This window comes from Scyliorhinus torazame, chromosome 1, assembly GCF_047496885.1.
Source record: "Scyliorhinus torazame isolate Kashiwa2021f chromosome 1, sScyTor2.1, whole genome shotgun sequence".
In the NCBI taxonomy this organism is placed as follows: domain Eukaryota; kingdom Metazoa; phylum Chordata; class Chondrichthyes; order Carcharhiniformes; family Scyliorhinidae; genus Scyliorhinus; species Scyliorhinus torazame.
In genome coordinates, this window is record NC_092707.1 from 4,691,238 (window position 1) to 4,715,262 (window position 24,025).

General features: G+C 47.4%; 1 protein-coding gene across 1 annotated transcript; it reads left to right on the forward strand.

Moving 5' to 3' along the window:
- Positions 1-6,188: 6,188 nt before the first annotated feature.
- Positions 6,189-16,755, forward strand: LOC140428211 (cyclin-dependent kinase 2-associated protein 1). The gene is made up of 4 exons (XM_072514456.1): positions 6,189-6,362; positions 6,489-6,589; positions 11,864-11,990; positions 16,180-16,755. The coding sequence occupies exons 2-4, from the start codon at positions 6,575-6,577 to the stop codon at positions 16,245-16,247; spliced, it is 210 nt and encodes a 69-aa protein (XP_072370557.1). The 5' UTR covers positions 6,189-6,362; positions 6,489-6,574; the 3' UTR covers positions 16,248-16,755.
- The last annotated feature ends 7,270 nt before the right edge of the window (positions 16,756-24,025 follow it).

Sequence of the window (24,025 nt, forward strand, 5' to 3'; positions counted from 1 at the left end):
GCCCTCCACCTAAATCTGCAAGTTTATATTGCGAAAAAGGACAGAAGCCATGGCCTTAAGTTAGGGTTCAGGCGAGATTTAGTACCAAGGATGAAGGACAAGGAGAAGAAACTGGAGAGGTTGACGATGTTCTCCTGGCAGCAGAGAAAGTTAGAGGGTTTAATAAGAGGCTTTCTGGATTATAATAGGAAGGAATCGCTTCTACGGGCTGGATGATCAGTAACCGAGGATACAATCAAAGATAATTGGCAAAAACAACAAGGGGCAAGATTAATTTTTCTTTTTGAAAAATATTTTTATTGGTGTTTTGAATGTAAGAGGCAATGTGACAACAGTAGTAATAACCAACAATAGGGCAGCCTGCTAAGCACTGGGACTGCGGCGCTGAGGACCCGGATTTGAATCCCGGCCCTAGGTCACTGTCCGTGTGGAGTTTGCACATTAGAACATAGAACAATACAGCGCAGTACAGGCCCTTCGGCCCACGATGTTGCACCGAAACAAAAGCCATCTACCTACACTATGCCATTATCATCCATATGTTTATCCAATAAACTTTCTGCCCATGTCTGCGAGGGTTTCACCCCCACAACCCAAAGATGTGCAGGGTAGGTGGATTGGCCACGCTAAATTGCCCCTTGATTGGAAAAGAAAAATAATTGGCTCCTCTAAATTTAAAAAATAATAATCAACAAGAGTTGAGCCCCTCGCTGTCACCGTGACTGGGCTCCAAAGCTACTTAATATTTACATAGATTATCATAGAATTTACAGTGCAGAAGGAGGCCATTCAGCCCATCGAGTCTGCACCGGTTCTTGGAAAGAGCACCCTACCCAAGGTCAACACCTCCACCCTATCCCCATAACCCAGAAACCCCACCCAACACTAAGGGCAATTTTGGACACTATGGGCAATTTATCATGGCCAATCCACCTAACCACATCTTTGGACTGTGGGAGGAAACCGGAGCACCCGGACGAAACCCACGCACACACTGGGAGGATGTGCAGACTCCGCACAGACAGTGACCCAAGCCGGAATCGAACCTGGGACCCTGGAGCTGTGAAGCAATTGTGCTATCCACAATGCTACCGTGCTACCCAACATCTATACATTAGTGTTCCGTTTTTACAGTGGTGTGTTGGGGTTCAGCAGGGGCTCCTGCTGCTTGGCGGTAGTAGACTGCGAGCAAAAACGTTATGGTGAAAACGGTTGAGGAACAGTGGAGAACCTTCCAAGCGATTTTTCACAATGCTCAGCAAAGGTTATACCAACAAAAAGGAAGGACGGTAGAAAGAGGGAAAATCGACCGTGGATATCTAAAGAAATAAGGGAGAGTATCAAATGAAGGAAAAAGCATACAAAGTGGCAAAATTAGTGGGAGACTAGAGGACTGGAAATCTTTAGGGGGCAACAGAAAGCTACTAAAAACGCTATAAAGAAGAGTAAGATAGATTGAGAGGAAACTGCTCAGAATATCAAAACAGACAGTAAAAGTTTCTACAAATATATAAAACAAAAAAGAGTGGCTAAGGTAAATATTGGTCCTTTAGAGGATGAGAAGGGAGATTTAATAATGAGAGATGAGGAAATGGCTGAGGAACTGAACAGTTTTTTGGGTCGGTCTTCACAGTGGAAGACACAAATAACATGCCAGTGACTGATGGAAATGCGGCTATGACAGATGAGGACCTTGAGAGGATTGTTATCAGCAAGGAGGTAGTGATGGGCAAACTAATGGGGCTAAAGGTAGACAAGTCTCCTGGCCCTGATGGAATGCATCCCAAAGTGCTAAAAGAGGTGGCATGGGAAATTGCAAATGCACTATTGATAATTTACTAAAATTCACTAGACTCTGGGGTGGTCCCGGCGGATTGGAAATTAGCAAACGTGACACCACTGTTTAAAAAAGGAGGTAGGCAGAAAGTGGCTAATTATAGGCCAGTGAGCTTAACTTCGGTAGTAGAGAAAATGCTGGAATCTATCATCAGGGAAGAAATAGCGAGGCATCTGGATGGAAATTGTCCCATTGAGCAGACGCAGCATGGGTTCATAAAGGGCAGGTCGTGCCTAACTAATTTAGTGGAATTTTTTGAGGACATTACCAGTACGGTAGATAACGGAGAGCCAATGGATGTGGTATATCTGGATTTCCAGAAAGCTTTTGACAAGGTGCCACACAAAAGATTGCTGCATAAGATAAAGATGCATGGCAGTAAGGGTAAAGTAGTAGCATGGATAGAGGATTGGTTAATTAATAGAAAGCAAAGAGTGGGGATTAATGGGTGTTTCTCTGGTTGGCAATCAGTAGCTAGTGGTGTCCCTCAGGGATCAGTGTTGGGCCCACAATTGTTCACAATTTACATAGATGATTTGGAGTTGGGGACCAAGGGCAATGTGTCCTTGTTTGCAGATGACACTAAGATGAGGGATTTGGATAGGTTAAGTAAATGGGCTAGGGTCTGGCAGATGGAATACAATGTTGACAAATGTGAGGTTATCCATTTTGGTAGGAATAACAGCAAAAGGGATTACTATTTAAATGATAAAATATTAAAACATGCCACTGCAGAGAGACCTGGGTGTGCTGGTGCATGAGTCGCAAAAATTTGGTTTACACGTGCAACAGGTGATTAAGAAGGCAAATGGAATTTTGTCCTTCATTGCTAGAGGGATGGAGGTTAAGACTAATGAGGTTATGCTGCAATTGTATAAGGTGTTAGTGAGGCCACACCTGGAGTATTGTGTTCAGTTTTGGTCTCCTTACCTGAGAAAGGACGTACTGGCGCTGGAGGGTGTGCAGAGGAGATTCACTAGGTTAATCCCAGAGCTGAAGGGGTTGGATTATGAGGCGAGGTTGAGTAGACTGGGACTGTACTCGTTGGAATCTAAAAGAATGCGAGGGGATCTTATAGAAACATAAGATTATGAAAGGAATAGATAGGATAGATGCGGGCAGGTTGTTTTCACTGGCGGGTGAAAGCAGAACTAGGGGGCATAGCCTCAAAATAAGGGGAAGTAGATTTAGGACTGAGCTTAGGAGGAACTTCTTCACCCAAAGGGTTGTGAATCTATGGAATTCCTTGCCCAGTGGAGCAGTTGAGGCTCCTTCATTGAATGTTTTTAAGATAAAGATAGATAGTTTTTTGGAGAATAAAGGGATTAAGGGTTATGGTGTTCGGGCCGGAACGTGGAGCTGAGTCCACAAAAGATCAGCCATGATCTCATTGAATGGTGGAGCAGGCTCGAGGGGCCAGATGGCCTACTCCTGCTCCTAGTTCTTATGTTCTTAGTTCTTATGTGCCCCAAGCTTTATCCCCACAGATGTAGTTGCTCGTTCCCCTTGCTCGTCGATAAACCCCATTCAGCTGGTGGTTGCACACCCCCCCCCCCAGCTTAGGTTTTGAGGGAAGGTGGGTCTGTTCATTACCCCGCTATCTCCCCGTGTGGGGAGACCTGTCATCTCTCCAGTAAGTGGTCCTCCTCATTCTTTCCCTATTCCTCGCGATCTCCCCTCCCTCTCCTGTCCCCCAGTTTCTGCCCCAACCCCAACTAGTCCTCACCCCTTCCCGCGCCTTGTGAATTTGTGCCATGTGTTGTGGAATCTCTCCTCTGGGTCCTCTTATTCTGAATTTTATATTTTCTGTTATCTAAATTTAAAATACCTAGTTCTTTTTTTCCAATTAAGGGGCAATTTAGCATGGTCAATCACCTAACCTGCACATCTTTGGGCTGCGGGGATGAGATCCGTGCAAACGGGGAGAATGTGCAAATGCAGGCAGCACGGTAGCACAGTGGTTAGCACTGCTGCATCACAGTGCCAAGTCGCAGGTTCGATCCTGGCTCTGGGTCACTGTCTGCGTGGAGTTTGCATATTCTCCCGTGTTTGCGTGGGTTTCACCCCCACAAGGATGATGATAGAGGGATACGGACCCCGGAAGTGTAGAAGATTTTAGTTTGTACGGGCAGCATGGTTCTAATCCAAAGATGTGCATTTGTTCTAATCCAAAGATGTGCAGGGTAGGCGGATCAGCCAGGCTAAATTGCCCCTTAATTGGAGCAAATGAATTGGGTACTCTAAAATTTATTTTTTTTAAAAAGAGAATGTGCAAACGCCACACGGACAGTGACCCGGGGCTGGGAGAATATGATCTTTCCTAGCCTCAGGAATTTGACTCGATCTGAGAGCCACTCCGATGCCCGCACAGGCGCTGCCGGCTTCCACCCTGGCAGAAGTCTCCGCCTGGCGACAAGTGAAGCCCCCTTCCCTATCCATAGCTCTGGGTGCCCTGTTACCCCAAAGACCCCCACAGTCTGGTACGGCTTCATCTCGACCCCCACCACCTTGGGTATAGCCTCGAAGAAGGCCGTCTGGAATTCCCTGAGTCTGGGGCAGGACTGGAACATGTGGGTGTGGTTGGCCTGACACCGCTCACACTCGTCCTCCACCCCCAGGAAGAATCCACTCATGCGTGTCTTAGTAAGGTGTTCTCTAGGCACTACCTTAAGCTGCATCAGGCTTAGCCCAGCTCAGGAGGAGGTGGAGTTGATGCTGTGCAGCACTTCAATCCAGAGTCCTCCCCCTAATGCCCAGTTCCTCCTCTCACCTTCATCTTGTCTCGTCCAATGGAGTCCTGACCTTTTCTTTATGTCGCCTATATATGTCGCCACATTTGTAATCTCCTAACCAGTCCGGCTCTATCATCGTTAGCAGGAATGTGTGTGGGTCTCCGGGGGAACGGTTTTGTCTCCTTGTGGAGTTGCGCAGTTGTAGATTTCTGAGCAGATTCCCTTTCGGGCGTTGGGGCTTCTCTGTAAGTTTCCCCCCCAGGGTCGCCAGTCTATGGTCCTCTACCATCAGCATCCCTCTGCCCTCCCCCGTGTCCCAAAGATGTGCAGGGTAGGTGGATTGGTCACGCTAAATTGCCCCTATGGGGGAAAAAAGATTTGGGTACTCTAAATGTATTTATTTTTTTAAATTCTATAACTCGTTATTAAATATTTGGTGAGTATTAAATCTTATTCATGGGTCATAGTTAGTGAACAAGCTCCATTTCAATCCTGTGGCCCACTCATTGGCCCAGGTTGCCCATCGCTGTGCTCTATCAATATAGGATGTTGACTGTCTTTTCCGTTTGGGTCAGATCTTGTTACCTTCTGGTTACAGCCTGTGTGAACTGACCGTTTCTGCTCAATCTCCCAGTCTCTTGCTGATAGTAGCGATCCTCAAAGTTTGTGCAGCAAAAGTTCCTGATGTGAAGCGTATGGGAGTAATTCCAGTGTGGACGAGCCGCCTTCAAAACAAACAACTGAAATGAAATGAAAATTGCTTATTGTCACAAGTAGGCTTCAAACGAAGTTACTGTGAAAAGCCCCTAGTCGCCACATTCCGGCGCCTGTTCGGGGAGGCTGGTACGGGAATCGAACCATGCTGCTGGCCTGCCTTGGTCTGCTTTAAAAGCCAGCGATTTAGCCCAGTGTGCTAAACTAGCCCCTAGTGTTGCACTATTTCAAGTGTTGGTGACCTGTCTGTGATCCAGAACACCCAACACATCAGCCCCTAGTCGCCACATTCCGGCGTCTGTTCGGGGGGGCTGGTACGGGTATTGAACCGTGCTGCTGGCCTGCCTTGGGCTGCTTTAAAAGCCAGCGATTTAGCCCAGTGTGCTAAACCAGCCCAATTCCGTGGGGTCTTCCGTGAATCACCTGAATACGACAGGAATAACCTAAGGTTCTCGCTGTGCCCTGCAGCCTCCTACAGGGGAGTGTTTGAGTGTTTATGATCTGTCCATTCGGTGCACTGAAACTACAGGTATTATTAAATTGGACTTTCTGGTTGTTTCCTGCCTTCAGTCTCAATGTGAGATTGACATTCCGATTTCTGACATTTCTCCTGAAGGCTGGGGTCAGAGAGGCGGATACAGGGACACTGAACCAGGCGGCTGCAACTAGGGTCACCCTTTTGGGAAAAGGCCACTTCTCCTGTGATTGTTGACATTCTAATGAATGTCTCTGGGATATTGAACCTTGATAATGCCAACCCAGTCTGATCCTAGCTGCACCCAATATCTCCACTCTTTCCGCCCCCCCCCCCCCCCCCCCACTCTCTCTCACTTTCTGACAAAAGTCACTATACAGCAATTGTGACCCTGATTCCTAATTGATTATTTTCCTGCCTCCACTTCCTAGTTGAGGGTGCTGAAGTCAAAATTCTAGCACCCCGAGCCACTTATCGCAGCCGGTAGGCGTTCAGGCTGTGCTGCTTCATTTCCCAAACTAGGCCTCGCACAGCTGCACCGTTGGTGGGTCCTCTGGATACATCAGCTTGTTTTGAAGCTGCAACATAGTCAACAAAGTATTGGGTGAGATAAAGAGCTTTCACTTTTTACAGAATAATATATTTGACAACTCATTGTTTTGTACAGAAACTGGTGAACGTTCAGAATTTGCAAACTGATACATCATTAACTCAAATCCTTCTCCAACAGTTGGCAGTGTCCCATCTCCTTCTACAAGTTTGGGGAGCTCAGTGCAGCCATTTAGACCACTGTTCAATGACTATGGACCACCCTCTATGGGTTATTTGCAGGTATTGTAAAATATATATTTCCATCACACAGGGTGCAGTCATATGATACTTATGGCAATGAACCTTCAACAATTGGCATTTGACAAGGTGCCTCATCCAGCTAAACTGGTACAAAAGGTGAAGTCACACGGGATCAGAGGTGAGCCGGCAAGATGGATACAGAAGTGGCTCGGTCATAGAAGGCAGAGAGTAGCAATGGAAGGGTGCTTTTCTAATTGGAGGGCTGTGACTAGTGGTGTTCTGCAGGGATCAGTGCTGGGACCTTTGCTGGTCGTAGTATATATAGTAAGTTTGCAGACGACACAAAGGTTGGTGGAATTGCGGATAGCGATGAGGACTGTCAGAGGATACAGCAGGATTTAGATTGTTTGGAGACTTGGGCGGAGAGATGGCAGATGGAGTTTAATCCGGACAAATGTGAGGTAATGCATTTTGGAAGGTCTAATGAAGGTAGGGAATATACAGTGAATGGTAGAACCCTCAAGAGTATTGACAGAGAAATCTAGGTGTACAGGTCCACAGGTCACTGAAAGGGGCAACACAGGTGGAGAAGATAGTCAAGAAGGCATATGGCATGCTTGTCTTCATTAGCTGGGGCATTGAGTATAAAAATTGGTAAGTCATGTTGCAGCTGTATAGAACCTTAGTTAGGCCACACTTGGAGTATAGTGTTCAATTCTGGTCGCCACACTACCAGAAGGATGTGGAGGCTTTAGAGAGGGTGCAGAAGAGATTTACCAGGATGTTGCCTGGTATGGAGGGCATTAGCTATGATGAGAGGTTGAATAACTTGGTTTGTTCTCACTGGAATGACGGAGGTTGAGGGACCTGATAGAGGTCTACAAAATTATGAGGGGCATAGACAGTGTATAGTCAGAGACTTTTTCCAAGGGTAGAGGGGTCAATTACTAGGGGGCATAGGTTTAAGGTGCGAGGGGCAAGGTTTAGAGTAGATGTACGAGGCAAGTTTTTTACGCAGAGGGTAGTGGGTGCCTGGAACTCGCTGCCGGAGGAGGTGGTGGAAGCAGGGACGATAGTGATGTTTAAGGGGCATCTTGACAAATACATGAATAGGATGGGAATAGAGGGATACGGACCCAGGAAGTGTAGAAGATTTTAGTTTAGTCGGGCAGCATGGTCGGCGCAGGCTTGGAGGACCGAAGGGCCTGATCCTGTACTGTATTTTACTTTGTTCATAATAATATAATCTTTATTGTCACAAGTAGGCTTACATTAACACTGCAATGAAGTTACTGCGATAATCCCCTAGTCCCCACATTCCGGTGCCTGTTCGGGTACACTGGGAGAATTCAGAATGTCCAATTCACTTAACAGCACGTCATTCGGGACTGTGGGAGGAAACCGGAGCACCCGGAGGAAACCCACGCAGACACGGAGAACGTGCAGACTCCGCACAGACAGTGACCCAAGCCGTGAATAGAACCGGGACCCTGGAGCTGTGAAGCAACGGTGCTAACCACTGTGCTACCATGTCGCCCATCTTTCTTTGTACACCATTCGTTAGTTGCAAGCCATACTCTGGAACTAAATAATGCTTCCACAGTGCTGGAGTGCGCAGGAATAACGAGAAATGTATCAGCCACGATTGAATGGTGTAGCAGACTTGATGGGCCAAATAGCCTAGTTCTGCTTCTATCTCTTCGAAACACTCAATTCGCAAAAGAGTGGCATTTCTTCAGATGTCCACATATGTAAAAATTATATTTCATTTGGGTGGGTGGGGGGGGGGGGGGTTTAAACTTTTCAGGATGGCATTGTAGGTAGTGATTAAAATTGGATATTGTCACAGGTCCAAACTTTGTTCTGTGTGTTTTACAGACAGCAGTTTTTAGCTTTCCTAGATTTTATAACAATCGATAAGACTTCTGGCGGCGACATGATTGTTTGTGAGCGCGTGTTATGCCTGAAACAATGAGCAAAGTGACCTCAGTGTTTCAACATTCATTGTAGTGAGTACACGTAAAACTGTCGCAGTTTTGCTTGTGCGCTGATCACCTGTTCTGGCGTGCAGCCACATGGCACGGTCAGGTAAGGGGTTCGCAGCACAAGCTGGAGGGAACTGGGCTGAAACCCTTTATTTAAGTCACGATTTGGAATTCTGTCCTCCACCTCAGTATATTTCCACTGACGTCGGCAATTAGCCCTCCTCGCATGAAGTGAGAAAGGATGGGGGCGGCAGGTGGCGCATTGATTAGCACTGGGATTGCGGCACTGCAGACCCGGGTTCGAATCCTGGCCCTGGTCACTGTCCGTGTGGGATTTGCATGTTCTCCCCGTATCTGCTTGGTCTCACTCCCACAACTCAAAGATGTGTTGGTTAGGTGAATTGGCCATGCTAAATTGCCCCTTAATTGGAAAAGAAAAATAATTGGCTACTCTAAATTTATTTAAAACAAAGAGAAAGGATGGAACGGGGAATCTGGTGCTTTGTTGGCACAGTGGTTAGTACTGCTGCTTCAGTGTATGCAGGAGGGTTTCCTGACACAGTATGTAGATAGGCCAACGAGAGGCAAGGCCATATTGGATTTGGTACTGGGTAAGGCAATTATGATGCGATGAGGCAAGACTTGGGATGCATCGGATGGAGAGGAAAACTGCAGGGGATGGGCACAATGGAAACGTGGAGCTTGTTCAAGGAACAGCTACTGCGTGTCCTTGATACGTATGTACCTGTCAGGCAGGGAGGAAGTGGTCGAGCAAGGGAACCGTGGTTTACTAAAGCAGTCGAAACACTTGTCAAGAGGAAGAAGGAGGCTTATGTAAAGATGAGACATGAAAGTTCAGTTAGGGCGCTCGAGAGTTACAAGTTAGCCAGGAAGGGCCTAAAGAGAGAGCTAAGAAGAGCCAGGTGGATGAGGGTAAAGCAAGGAGGGGACATGAGAAGTCTTTGGCAGGATAACCCTAAAGCTTTCTATAGATATGTCAGGAATAAAAGAATGACTAGGGTAAGAGTAGGGCCAGTCAAGGACCGTAGTGGGAAGTTGTGCGTGGAATCTGAGGAGATAGGAGAGGTGCTAAATGAATATTTTACGTCAGTATTCACACAGGAAAAAGACAATGTTGTCGAGGAGAATACTGAGATTCAGGCTACTAGACTAGAAAGGCTTGAGGTTCATAAGGAGAAGGTGTTAGCAATTCTGGAAAGTGTGAAAATAGATAAGTCCCCTGGGCCGGATGGGATTTATCCTAGGATTCTCTGGGAAACTAGGGAGGAGATTGCTGAGCCTTTGGCTTTGATCTTTAAGTCATCTTTGTCTACAGGAATAGTGCCAGGAGACTGGAGGATAGAAAATGTTGTCCCCTTGTTCAAGAAGGGGAGTAGAGACAACCCCGGTAACTATAGACCAGAATGAGCCTTACTTCTGTTGTGGGCAAAGTCTTGGAAAGGTTTATAAGAGATGGGATGTATAATCATCTGGAAAGGAATAATTTGATTAGAGATAGTCAACACAGTTTTGTGAAGGATAGGTCGTGCCTCACAAACCTTATTGAGTTCTTTGAGAAGGTGACCAAACAGGTGGATGAGGGTAAAGCAGTTGATGTGGTGTATATGGATTTCAGTAAAGCATTTGATAAGGTTCCCCACAGTAGGCTACTGCAGAAAATACGGAGGCATGGGATTCAGGGGGATTTAGCAGTTTGGATCAGAAATTGGCTAGCTGGAAGAATACAAAGGGTGGTGGTTGATGGGAAATGTTCAGACTGGAGTCCAGTTACTGGTGGTGTTCCACAAGGATCTGTTTTGGGGCCACTGCTGTTTGTCATTTTTATAAATGACCTGGAGGAGGGCGTAGAAGGATGGGTGAGTAAATTTGCAATGACACTAAAGTCGGTGGAGTTGTGGACAGTGCGGAAGGATGTGAAAAGTTACAGAGGGACATAGGTAAGCTGCAGCGTTGGGCTGAGAGGTGGCAAATGGAGTTTAATGCAGAAAACTGTGAGGTGATTCATTTTGGAAGGAATAACAGGAAGACAGAGTACTGGGCTAATGGTAAGATTCTTGGCAGTGTGGATGAGCAGAGAGATCTCGGTGTCAACGTACATAGATCCCTGAAAGTTGCCACCCAGGTTGAGAGGGTTGTTAAGGCGTACGGTGTGTTAGCTTTTATTGGTAGAGGGATTGAGTTTCGGAGCCATGAGGTCATTATGCAGCTGTACAAAACTCTGGTGTGGCTGCATTTGGAATATTGCGTGCAATTCTGGTCGCCGCATTATAGGAAGGATGTGGAAGCATTGGAAAGGATGCAGAGGAGATTTACCAGAATGTTGCCTGGTATGGAGGGAAGATCTTATGAGGGAAGGCTGAGGGACTTGAGGCTGTTTTTGTTAGAGAGAAGAAGGTTAAGAGGTGACTTAATTGAGGCATACAAGATGATCAGAGGATTGGATAGGGTGGACAGTGAGAGCCTTTTTCCTCGGATGGTGATGTCTAGCACGAGGGGACATAGCTTTGAATTGAGGGGAGATAGATGTAGGACAGATGTCCGAGGTAGGTTCTTTACTCGGAGAGTAGTAAGGGCGTGGAATTGCTCCGCCTGCAACAGTAGTGGACTCGCCAACACTAAGGACATTCAAATGGTCATTGGATAAACATATGGATGATAAGGGAATCGTGTAGATGGGCTTTAGAGTGGTTTCACAGTTTGGTGCAACATCGAGGGCCGAAGGGCCTGTACTGCGCTGTTATGTTCGATGGACGGATTTCCGTGTGGCATTTGCGTGGGTTTCCTCCGGGTGCTCCGGTTTCCTCCCACAGTCCAAAGATGCGCAGTCTAATTGGATTGGCCATGCTAAATTGCCCCTTAGTGTCCAGGGATGTGCAGGTTAGGTTCAGGGATGGGTTGGGCGGGTGGGTGCACCTGGGTAGAGTGCTCTTTCTGAGGGTCAGTGCACACCCTCTGGGCCGAATGGCGGCCTCCTGCACTGGGGATTCTGTGGCCAACTCTGATTGACAAGCAGCTAGGCCAATGGCTGCTGTGGGTCTGGAAGTACAGTTTCCAAAGCAGCCAGTCAGTGGTGGATCATTGAGGAGGACGACATTCACCATCGTTTCCATCTTGATCAACTGTATCAAGTGACTCAAGTCAAAACTCTGAATTGGGTCGTTTTTTCAGTGAGCTAGCACAGACATATTGAGCCGAATAACCAACTTGTGTACAGATGCAAGTTGTTGTTTTCTATTTATTGTCACTGCTGCCTAATACGCTGAACTTTCAATGTTGATTGTGTATTTCCCTCTTTCTTCCCTATTAGGGAATGAGCAGCATTCAGGCGCCACAGAGTAAATATGCGGAGCTGCTTGCTATAATCGAAGAGTTGGGCAAAGACATTCGACCAACATATGCGGGCAGTAAAAGTGCAATGGAACGTCTAAAACGTGGTATATAACAGATCAATACTCTCTGTGCTTTCTTAGTGATTGTAGTTGAATGCTGCACTGTTTCTGATTTAGCAAGTGCTTAACCAAGTGAGTGATTACCCTGCATTTGTTTAATAAGTTATGTGAATTGGACATTCTGAATTCTCCCTCTGTGTACCCGAACAGGTGCCGGAATGTGGCGACTAGGGGATTTTCACAGTAACTTCATTGCAATGTTAATGTAAGCCCACTTGTGACTAAGTTTATTATTAAGTTGTAGAATATCCAACTTTTAAGCATGGGATGTGGCCAGTAAGAGCAAGTTCATATCCCACCAGCATGAAAATCCAAGTTTATTTCAATTTTTTTTTTTTTTAGCCTGGCCAATCCACCTAACCTGCACATCTTTGGGTTGTGGGGGCGAAACCCACGCAAACACGGGGAGAATGTGCAAACTCCACACGGACAGTGACCCAGAGTCGGGATCATATTTCAAATATTTTTTTTAAAAGACTGGTGCCAGTAAAAGTAGCCACAAAGTTTTGGATTATTGTCAAAACCCAACTGGCTCACCACCATCACAACAAAACTTGCATTTGTATTGCACCTGAATGTAATAAAACACCCCAGGGTGCTTCGCAGGAAATATTGCACTGAGGATTGATGATAAAAGACGTGGTTAAACAGATGGATTTTAAGCTATATCTTAAAGGAGGAAAGGAAGATAATCTTCATTGTCACAAGTAGGCTTACATTAACACTGCAATGAAGTTGCTGTGAAAATCCCCTAGTCCCCACATTCCGGCACCTGTTTGGGTACACGGAGGGAGAATTCAGAATGTCAAAATTACCTAACTAGCAAATACTCCCCCCCCCCCCCCCCCCCCGTACATCGGTCTAATACAGGTAGGGAATATACAGTGAATGGTAGAACCCTCAAGAGTATTGACAGTCAGAGAGGTCTAGGTGTACAGGTCCACAGGTCACTGAAAGGGGCAACACAGGTGGAGAAGGTAGTCAAGAAGGCATACGGCATGCTTGCCTTCATTGGCCGGGGAATTGAGTATAAAGATTGGCAAGTCATGTTGCAGCTATATAGAACCTTAGTTAGGCCGCACTTGGAGTATAGTGTTCAATTCTGGTCGCCACACTACCAGAAGGATGTGGAGGCTTTAGAGAGGGTGCAGAAGAGATTTACCAGGATGTTGCATGGTATGGAGGGCATTAGCTATGAGGAGAGGTTGAATAAACTCAGTTTGTTCTCACTGGAACGACGGAGGTTGAGAGGCGACCTGATAAGAGTTCTACAACATTATGAGGGGCATAGACAGGGTGGATAGTCAGAGACTTTTTCCCAGGGTAGAGGGGTCAATTACTAGGGGGCATAGGTTTAAGGTGCGAGGGGCAAGGTTTAGAGGAGATGTACGAGGCAAGTTTATTACACAGAGGGTAGTGGGTGCCTGGAACTTGCTGCCGGAGGAGGTGGTGGAAGCAGGGACGATCGTGACATTTAAGGGGCATCTTGACAAATACATGAATAGGGTGGGAATAGAGGGATACGGACCACGGAAGTGTAGGAGATTTTAGTTTAGACGGCAGCATGGTCGGCGCAGGCTTGGAGGGCCGAAGGGCCTGTTCCTGTGCTGTACTTTTCTTTGTTGTTAGTTAGTCCCGGTCCTGCCCATGTGTCGCCCTTCCAGTTTGTACGAGCTGTTACGAGTCACCCATATTGCTGTGGGTCTGGAGTCATATGTAAGCCAGAAGACGTCCGATTTCCTTCCCTGAAGGACATTAGTGAACCAGATGTTTCAGGTATCGATACTTTGCTAACTCTCAATTCCAGATGTATGAATTAATTGCATTTATTAATTTTGAGTTTAAATTTAATCACACCAGCTGACTTGGTGGATTTGAACTCTGGTCCCCATGCCTGAACTCTTGGATTATCAGCCCAGTTACATTACCACTGCCTTACCATCTCCCCCCCTGATGGTGATTACAGTAGATTGAAGCTAGCTAATGCAAATCTTTTGTTCTGCTCTCTCCAGGAACGTGAATATTTTTCTTCATGAGTTTGGTTGATTGATTTGGCTTTAATAATCCCTCCTGTTCATACTTTAATAGTTATTTATCTCAAAACACCTGCCCCTTCTTCGTTCCTCTCATACTTACCTCAACTCAGGGTGGCACAGTTTGGATTTGGATTTTTGTTTATTGTCACATGTACCGAGGTACAGTGAAAAAAGAAATAAAAGAAAATACATAATAGGGCAACACAAGGTACACAATGTAACTACATAACACCGGCATCGGGTGAAGCATACGTGGGTGTAGTGTTAATCGGGTCAGTCCACAAGGGGGTTGTTTACTTTTGTATCGCCTGCCCGATGGAAGAAGTTGCAAGAGTGAGTAAGCCGGGTGGGAGGGGTCTTTGATTATGCTGCCCGCTTTCCCCAGGCAGCGGGAGGTGTAGATGGAGTCAATGGATGGGAGGCAGTTTGTGTGATGGACTGGACGGTGTTCACAACTCTCTGAAATTTCCTGCGGTCTTGGGCCGAGCAATTGCCATACCAGGCTGTGATGCAGCCGGATAGGGTGCTTTCTATGGTGCATTTGTAAAAGTTGGTAAGAGTCAATGTAGACATGCCGAATTTCCTTAGTTTCCTGAGGAAGTATAGGCGCTGTTGTGCTTTCTTGGTGGTAGCACCGACGTGGGTGGACCAGGACAGATTTTTGGTGATGTGCACCCCATGGAATTTGAAACTGCTAACCATCTCCACCTCGGCCCCGTTGATGCTGACGGGTGTGTACAGTACTTTGCTTCCTGAAGTCAATGACCACCACTCCACTAGGTTCTCTATCTCCCTCCTGTATTCTGACTCGTCGTTATTCGAGATCCGGTCCACTATCGTCGTATCGTCAGCAAACTTGTAGATGGAGTTGGAACTAAATTTTGGCACGCAGTCCTGTGTGTACAGGGCGTATAGTAGGGGGCTAAGTACGCAGCCTTGCGGGGCCCCGGTAATGAGAACTATTGTGGAGTAGGTGCTGTCGGTGGATTGGCCATGCTAAATTGCCCCTTTGTGTCCAAAGGGTTAGGTTGAGTTACGGGGATAGGGTGAGGGTGTGGTCTTGGGTAGGGTGCTCTTTCCAAGGGTCTGTACAGACTCGATGGGCCGAATGGCCTCCTTCGGCACTATGATTCTATGATTCAACTATATACTCTTATTAATTTACTGAGAAAGTTAAACTAGTTTTTACTGTGTACCCCATCGCATTGTCATTTTAGGTATTTCAGGGCTATGGATGTGCTGTTCTGATTGCTGCCACTTTGTGGTGTGATACAGTGCAAGATTCTGGGTGAATTCTGAATTGGCTGATTACAGCCAGGGTGTTATTGGGGTGTTCCAATTGTCCCAGCATTGGGACAGAATGAATTTTAAATAATTGCCTCTTCTGGACATTGGGCGGCACGGTAGCACAGTGGTTAGCACTGTTGCTTCACAGCTCCAGGGTCCCAGGTTCGATTCTACCATTCACTGTCTGTGAGGAGTCTGTACGTTCTCCCCGTGTGTGCGTGGGTTTCCTCCGGATGCTCCAGTTTCCTCCCATAACCCAAAGATGTGCAGGTTAGATGGATTGACCATGCTAAATTGCCCTTAGTGTCCAAAAAGGTTGGGTGGGGTTACGGGGATAGGGTGGAGGGGGTGTAGGGTGCTCTTTTCAAGGGCCGGTACAGACTCGAGGGGCCAAATAGTCTCCTTCTTTGTAAAGTCTATGATTGTCTAGTGCTTTGGAGGAAGAGTAGGTGGGGATCGGTTGGGGTTTGATTTTGATGTCACTTGTTCCATTGATCAAGATGTCTGTCTAAACTGACACATGCAGACTTGTTGCCTTGGATGAGCTGGCTGGGAACTATCAGTGACTCCATAATAAGTGGGAAGAAAAGGAGGGAGGCAATAAAAGGGCAACGGCTGCAGTTTAGTCATTTTACCGATAGTTTTCGTTTCAGGAACTCTGAAGTTGGTTACATCCTTATGCCATAAAAGCAAAAGACTGAGTCTGAATCTTGTAAAACCTGAAATAAAAACAAGGTGCTGGGAAAACTCAGCAGGTCTGACAGCATCTGTGGTGAGAGAAAGGGTTTACAAATCGAATACGACTTCTTCAGAACTGAATATGTATTTGTGTCTCTCTTTTCATATTCCAGGAATTATTCATGCTCGAGGCCTAGTGAGGGAATGTCTGGCCGAAACGGAACGCAATGCACGATCGTAACTTTAGCGCCATTTGAAATTATATTGAACTCCCAAGAAGGTTTTGAATGGTTTATTTCTGGAGAGGAAAGTGCTACTTCTTTTGTAACAGTCTTTCTGATCACACTGATTGTTTAAGTTTAAGTATTGTCAATTTTGCATTTGAACCATAACAAAAAAGGGGAGCGCAAAAGATTTTTCACTCCGATGGATACTTCAAGAAGATGTTGGGTCTTTCATCCAAGTTTTGATTTTTCCAAGCCCATCAGACAATGTGGCCCATTGTTCTCTTTAACCTTTCAGGGCCAAAGTTAAAAGTTTTGAATTTATTAGAAAAGGAGACAGGGACGTAATTAGAAAAATTATTTTTGCACTTGACACCAAACTGGAGGACTGGATATGGCTGGAACTTCGCAGAACAAAGTTTAGTTTCCTCTAAATTATAATTTATGTTTTGCCATTGTACAGAAGGTAAATGGACATCTTTGTATTGATTTCTTCTTATAATAAAGCTTATTTTCATTACCTGTTTTTTGTCTGCTTTTGAATGTTAAAGAAATTGAAGATCTCCGATGTGTAACTGTCCATGGGCACCCGTCCTCAACACCTTGACATAAACTGAACTGGACCAGTCACATAAATACTGTGGCTATAAGACCAGGTCAAAGGTTAAGTACACAGCAGGGAATGACTCACCTGACTTCCCCAAAGCCTTTCCACCATCTACAAGGCAGAAATCGGATGTGATGGAATTTCAACTTGTCTGAATGAATACAGCTCCAACACAAAATATAATACCATCCAGGACTAAGAAACCCATTTGATTTGCACCCATTCATCACTTTACACGTTCACTTAGTGACTTCAGTGAATATCGTCTCGGCAGTGCACCGCAGCAACTCATCGGTACTTCTCTCACATTTTCCAAGCCCATGAACTCTGCAAGGGCAGCTAGTGCAAGGCAGCACCTGCAGGCTTCCCTTCAAGTTGCACAGTGTGCTGACTTGAAAATATCTCATAGTTATCAAAATCCTAGAACTGACTCCATAACCGCACTGTGGGACAATCTAATTAGTCTGTTACCAGAAGACAGGAGCAGAATTAGGCCACTCGGCCCATCAAGTTGGCTCCGCCATTCAATCATGGCTGATATTTTTCTCATCCCCATTCTCTTGCTTTCTCCCCAAGGGGCATGGGAACCTGGATTGTAGGTTTAGGGAAAGGGAGAATGAGAGTATAGAGGTCAGGAGCACAGATTTGACATCGCAGGAGGGGGCTAGTGTTCAGGTAGGTGGTTTGAAGTGTGTCTACTTCAATGCCAGGAGTATACGAAACAAGGTAGGGGAACTGGCAGCGTGGGTTGGTACCTGGGACTTCGATGTTGTGGCCATTTCGGAGACATGGATAGAGCAGGGACAGGAATGGATGTTGCAGGTTCCGGGGTTTAGGTGTTTTAGTAAGCTCAGAGAAGGAGGCAAAAGAGGGGGAGGTGTGGCGCTGCTAGTCAAGAGCAGTATTACGGTGGCGGAGAGGATGCTAGATGGGGACTCTTCTTCCGAGGTAGTATGGGCTGAAGTTAGAAACAGGAAAGGAGAGGTCACCCTGTTGGGAGTTTTTTATAGGCCTCCTAATAGTTCTAGGGATGTAGAGGAAAGGATGGCGAAGATGATTCTGGATATGAGCGAAAGTAACAGGGTAGTTATTATGGGAGACTTTAACTTTCCAAATATTGACTGGAAAAGATATAGTTCGAGTACAATAGATGGGTCGTTTTTTGTACAGTGTGTGCAGGAGGGTTTCCTGAAACAATATGTTGACAGGCCAACAAGAGGCGAGGCCACGTTGGATTTGGTTTTGGGTAATGAACCAGGCCAGGTGTTGGATTTGGAGGTAGGAGAGCACTTTGGGGACAGTGACCACAATTCGGTGACGTTTACGTTAATGATGGAATAAGTATACACCACAGGGCAAGAGTTATAGCTGGGGGAAGGGCAATTATGATGCCATTAGACGTGATTTGGGGGGGATAAGGTGGAGAAGTAGGCTGCAAGTGTTGGGCACACTGGATAAGTGGGGCTTGTTCAAGGATCAGCTACTGCGTGTTCTTGATAAGTATGTACCGGTCAGACAGGGAGGAAGGCGTCGAGCGAGGGAACCGTGGTTTACCAAGGAAGTGGAATCTCTTGTTAAGAGGAAGAAGGAGGCCTATGTGAAGATGCAGTGTGAAGTTTCGGTTGGGGCGATGGATAGTTACAAGGTAGCGAGGAAGGATCTAAAGAGAGAGCTAAGACGAGCAAGGAGGGGACATGAGAAGTATTTGGCAGGAAGGATCAAGGAAAACCCAAAAGCTTTCTATAGGTATGTCAGGAATAAGCGAATGACTAGGGAAAGAGTAGGACCAGTCAAGGACAGGGATGGCAAATTGTGTGTGGAGTCTGAAGAGATAGGCGAGATACTAAATGAATATTTTTCGTCAGTATTCACTCAGGAAAAAGATAATGTTGTGGATGAGAATGCTGAGCCCCAGGCTAATAGAATAGATGGCATTGAGGTACGTAGGGAAGAGGTGTTGGCAATTCTGGACAGGCTGAAAATAGATAAGTCCCTGGGACCTGATGGGATTTATCCTAGGATTCTATGGGAGGCCAGGGAAGAGATTGCTGGACCTTTGGCTTTGATTTTTATGTCATCATTGGCTACAGGAATAGTGCCAGAGGACTGGAGGACAGCAAATGTGGTCCCTTTGTTCAAAAAGGGGAGCAGAGACAACCCCGGCAACTATAGGCCGGTGAGCCTCACGTCTGTAGTGGGTAAAGTCTTGGAGGGGATTATAAGAGACAAGATTTATAATCATCTAGATAGGAATAATATGATCAGGGATAGTCAGCATGGCTTTGTGAAGGGTAGGTCATGCCTCACAAACCTTATTGAGTTCTTTGAGAAGGTGACTGAACAGGTAGACGAGGGTAGAGCAGTTGATGTGGTGTATATGGATTTCAGCAAAGCGTTTGATAAGGTTCCCCACGGTAGGCTATTGCAAAAAATACGGAGGCTGGGGATTGAGGGTGATTTAGAGATGTGGATCAGAAATTGGCTAGCTGAAAGAAGACAGAGGGTGGTGGTTGATGGGAAATGTTCAGAATGGAGTACAGTCACAAGTGGAGTACCACAAGGATCTGTTCTGGGGCCGTTGCTGTTTGTCATTTTTATCAATGACCTAGAGGAAGGCGCAGAAGGGTGGGTGAGTAAATTTGCAGACGATACTAAAGTCGGTGGTGTTGTCGATAGTGTGGAAGGATGTAGCAGATTACAGAGGGATATAGATAAGCTGCAGAGCTGGGCCGAGAGGTGGCAAATGGAGTTTAATGTAGAGAAGTGTGAGGTGATTCACTTTGGAAGGAATAACAGGAATGCGGAATATTTGGCTAATGGTAAAGTTCTTGAAAGTGTGGATGAGCAGAGGGATCTAGGTGTCCATGTACATAGATCCCTGAAAGTTGCCACCCAGGTTGATAGGGTTGTGAAGAAGGCCTATGGAGTGTTGGCCTTTATTGGTAGAGGGATTGAGTTCCGGAGTCGGGAGGTCATGTTGCAGCTGTACAGAACTCTGGTAGGGCCGCATTTGGAGTATTGCGTACAGTTCTGGTCACCGCATTATAGGAAGGACGTGGAGGCTTTGGAGCGGGTGCAGAGGAGATTTACCAGGATGTTGCCTGGTATGGAGGGAAAATCTTACGAGGAAAGGCTGATGGACTTGAGGTTGTTTTCGTTGGAGAGAAGAAGGTTAAGAGGAGACTTAATAGAGGCATACAAAATGATCAGGGGGTTGGATAGGGTGGACAGTGAGAGCCTTCTCCCGCGGATGGATATGGCTGGCACGAGGGGACATAACTTTAAACTGAGGGGTAATAGATATAGGACAGAGGTCAGAGGTAGGTTCTTTACGCAAAGAGTAGTGAGGCCGTGGAATGCCCTACCTGCTACAGTAGTGAACTCGCCAACATTGAGGGCATTTAAGTTTATTGGATAAACATATGGATGATAATGGCATAGTGTAGGTTGGATGGCTTTTGTTTTGGTGCAACATCGTGGGCCGAAGGGCCTGTACTGCGCTGTATTGTTCTATGTTCTATGTAACCCCTGATCCCCTTATTAATCAAGAACCTATTTCTACCTTAAAAACACTGTTATTTGGCCTCCACAGCCTTCTGCAACAGTGTTCCACAGATTCACCACCCTCTGGCTGAAGAAATTCCTGCTCGTCTCTGTTTTAAAGGATCGTCCCTTCAGTCTGAGATGGTGTCCTCTGGTTCTATTTATTCCTACAATACATCCTCTCCACGTCCACTCTATCCAGGCCTCTCAGTATCCTGTAAGCTTTAATACGATCCCCCCTCATCCTTCCAAACAAGTACAGACCCAGAGACCTCAACCGTAACTCATACAACAAGCTCTTTATTCCAGGGATCATTCTTGTGAACCTCTAGACCCTTTCCAAGTCCAGCAATTTTTGTGCATAGCTCATTAATGACACATCACACTCCTGTTACACCTTTCAAATCTGTGCTGTTAAAAGGCTCAAATGGGAGGTGCTGCATAAGAAGAAAGTATAGTTCGGGATTTTGCAGCCGGCACGCACCAGGATAGACATCACTATTTTGAAACGTCGGAAGAAGCATGGACCTTCATTCAAAAAGAGAAACTGGACCAGAACTGAGGGACTGATGTTGGAGGGGAAACGACAATGCTGATGTATAGAGGTGTAAATTGGGGAGGGGGAGACACTGAGAAATGTGGGTGCCGGTGGGGGGGAAAAGAGACACAGGTGGGGGATGGGGTATGGGAACGGGGCTGTAGGGAGAGCTGCGCCATGGGGGAGGGATGGTTCTAGAAAGCGCGGGGTTTCTTTTTCTTTTCCCGTGCCAAAGAGATGATGGTGGGAAGATAGGCGCAAGGAGGATGGGAGTTCCTCACCGGGGGGGGGGGGGGGGGGGGGAGAGAGCGGGAGAAGCCGGGGTCAGTTGAAGTCAGCTGACTTGAAAGCAATATGGGGGGAGTAACCATGCTGGATGGGGATGTAGCATGGGGGGCGGGGCGCAGGGGGGGGACAACTGGGTTGCTGCTGCTGAGATCGAAAGGGAGCTGGTAAGAGAAAAGGTGGTCGAGGCGGGAATGCGCTGTCTGGGGGACGGGTGGGTGCGCGGGACATGGGACTGGCCCAGAGAGGGTGATGGCTAGTCGACAGGGGAGGGGGGCAGGCAGCCCCCCAGTCCGGCTGATCAAGTGGAACGTGAGAGGCCTAAATGGGCCGATTAAGAGGGCCCAAGTCTTCGCGCACTTAAAAGGACTGAAGGCAGACGTGGCCATGCTTCAAGAGACGCATCTGAAGGTGGCGGACCAGGTTAGGTTAAGGAAAGGATGGGTGGGATAGGTGTACCTCTCAGGGCTGGACGCAAAGAATAGAGGGGTGGCCATATTGGTGGGGAAACGGGTGTCGTTCGAGGCTAGGAACATTGTAGCGGACAGCGGGGGCAGATATGTGATGGTGAGTGGCAGACTGCAGGGAATGGAGATCGTGCTGGTCAACGTATATGCCCCGAACTGGGATGATGCGGGATTTATGAAGCGGATGCTGGGACGCATCCCGGACCTGGAGGTAGGAAACCTGGTAATGGGGGGGGGGGACTTCAACACCGTGCTAGACCCAGGGTTAGATAGATCTAGATCCAGGACCGGAAGAAGGCCGGCAGCGGCCAAGGTGCTTAGGGGGTTTATGGACCAAATGGGGGGAGTGGACGAGGTGACCAAAGGGCTGGGGAACATGCAGGCAGGGAAGGCCGCGGGACCTGACGGGTTCCCGGTCGAATTTTACAGGAAATAAGTGGACTTGTTGGCCCTGCTACTGGTAAGAACCTTTAACGAGGCCAGAGAAGGGGGGGACTCTACCCCCGACAATGTCGGAGGCGACGATATCACTAATCCTGAAGCGAGATAAAGATCCGCTGCAATGCGGGTCTTATAGGCCTATCTCGCTTCTGAATGTGGACGCCAAGTTGTTGGCAAAAGTGCTGGCAATGAGGATAGAGGATTGTGTCCCGGGGGTGGTGCACGAAGATCAGACAGGGTTCGTAAAGGGGAGACAATTGAATGTCAACGTGCGACGGCTATTGGGGGTGATAATGATGCCCCCATCAGAGGGGGAGGCAGAGATAGTGGCGGCGATGGATGCAGAGAAGGCATTTGATAGGGTAGAGTGGGAGTATCTATGGGAGGTGCTGAGGAGGTTTGGGTTCGGGGAGGGGTTTGTCAGCTGGGTTAAACTCCTCTATGGGGCCCCAATGGCAAGTGTAGTCACAAATCGGCAAAGATCGGAGTATTTCCGACTACATAGGGGAACAAGACAGGGATGCCCGCTGTCCCCATTACTGTTCGCGCTGGCCATAGCGCTGAGAGACTCCAGGAAATGGAGAGGGGTGGTTAGAGAGGGAGAGGAATACCGAGTGTCACTCTACGCAGATGACCTACTGCTATATGTGGCGGATCCAGTGGGGGGGATGACAGAGGTCATGCAGATATTGAGGGAGTTTGGAGATTTCTCGGGATATAGGCTTAACATGGGAAAGAGTGAGCTTTTCGTGCTACACCCTGGGGACCAGAGTAGAGGGATAGACGGCCTACCGCTAAGGAGAATGGAAAGAAACTTCCGATACCTGAAAATTCAGATAGCCAGGAGCTGGGGAACCTTACATAGACACAATCTGACTCAGCTGATGGAGCAAATGGAAGAGGATTTCAAAAGGTGGGATATGCAGCCGCTGTCACTGGCGGGCAGAGTGCAGGCGATTAAGATGATGGTCCTCCCGAGGTTCCTATTTGTGTTTCAATGTCTCCGTTTCTTGATCACTAAGGCCTTTTTCAAGAAAATAGATAGGAGCATCATGAGCTTCGTGTGGGCAGGGAAGGCCCCGAGGGTAAGGAGGGGGTTCCTGCAATGTAGCAGGGACAGAGGGGGACTGGTTTTGCCGAATTTGGGCAACTATTACTGGGCCGCTAATGTGGCGATGATTTGTAAGTGGATGATAGAGGGAGAGGGGGCGGCGTGGAAAAGGCTGGAGATGACGTCCTGTAAAGGAACGAGCTTAAAAGCGCTGGTGACGGCGCCACCTCCGCTCTCCCCGAAAAGGTTTACCGCAAACCCAGTGGTGGCGGCAAAATTAAGTATCTGGGGGCAATGGAGGTGACAGAGGGGTGTGCTGGGAGCCTCGGTGTGGTCCCCGATCAGGAACAACCATAGGTTTGCCCCAGGGAGGTTGGACGGAGGGTTCCAGAGCAGGCAACGGGCAGGAATTAGGAGAGTGGCAGACTTATTTATAGATGGGACGTTTGCGAGCTTGGGAGCACTAGAGGAAAAGTATGAGCTGCCTCCGGGGAATATCTTTAGGTATATGCAGGTGAGGGCGTTCACGAGACAACAGGTGAGGGAATTTCCGCTGCTCCCGACACAAGGGATCCAGGACAGGGTGCTTTCGGGGGGGGGGGGGGGGTCGGGGAGGGCCAAGTGTCCGAAATATACCGGGAGATGAGAGAAGAGGGGGAGGAGCTGGTAGAAGAACTGAAGGGAAAATGGGAAGAAGAGCTCGGGGAGGAGATTGAGGAGGGTTTGTGGGCTGATGCCCTAAGTAGGGTAAATTCCTCTTCCTCGTGTGCCAGGCTTAGCCTGGTCCAATTTAAGGTGCTACATAGAGCACACATAACGGGAGCGAGGTTGAGCAGGTTCTTCGGAGCGGAGGACAAGTGTGG

Coding starts and splice junctions, on each gene's coding strand:
- LOC140428211 (XM_072514456.1), top strand. Junction 11,991..16,179: donor AATGGAACGTCTAAAACGTG/GTATATAACAGA, acceptor TTCATATTCCAG/GAATTATTCATGCTCGAGGC.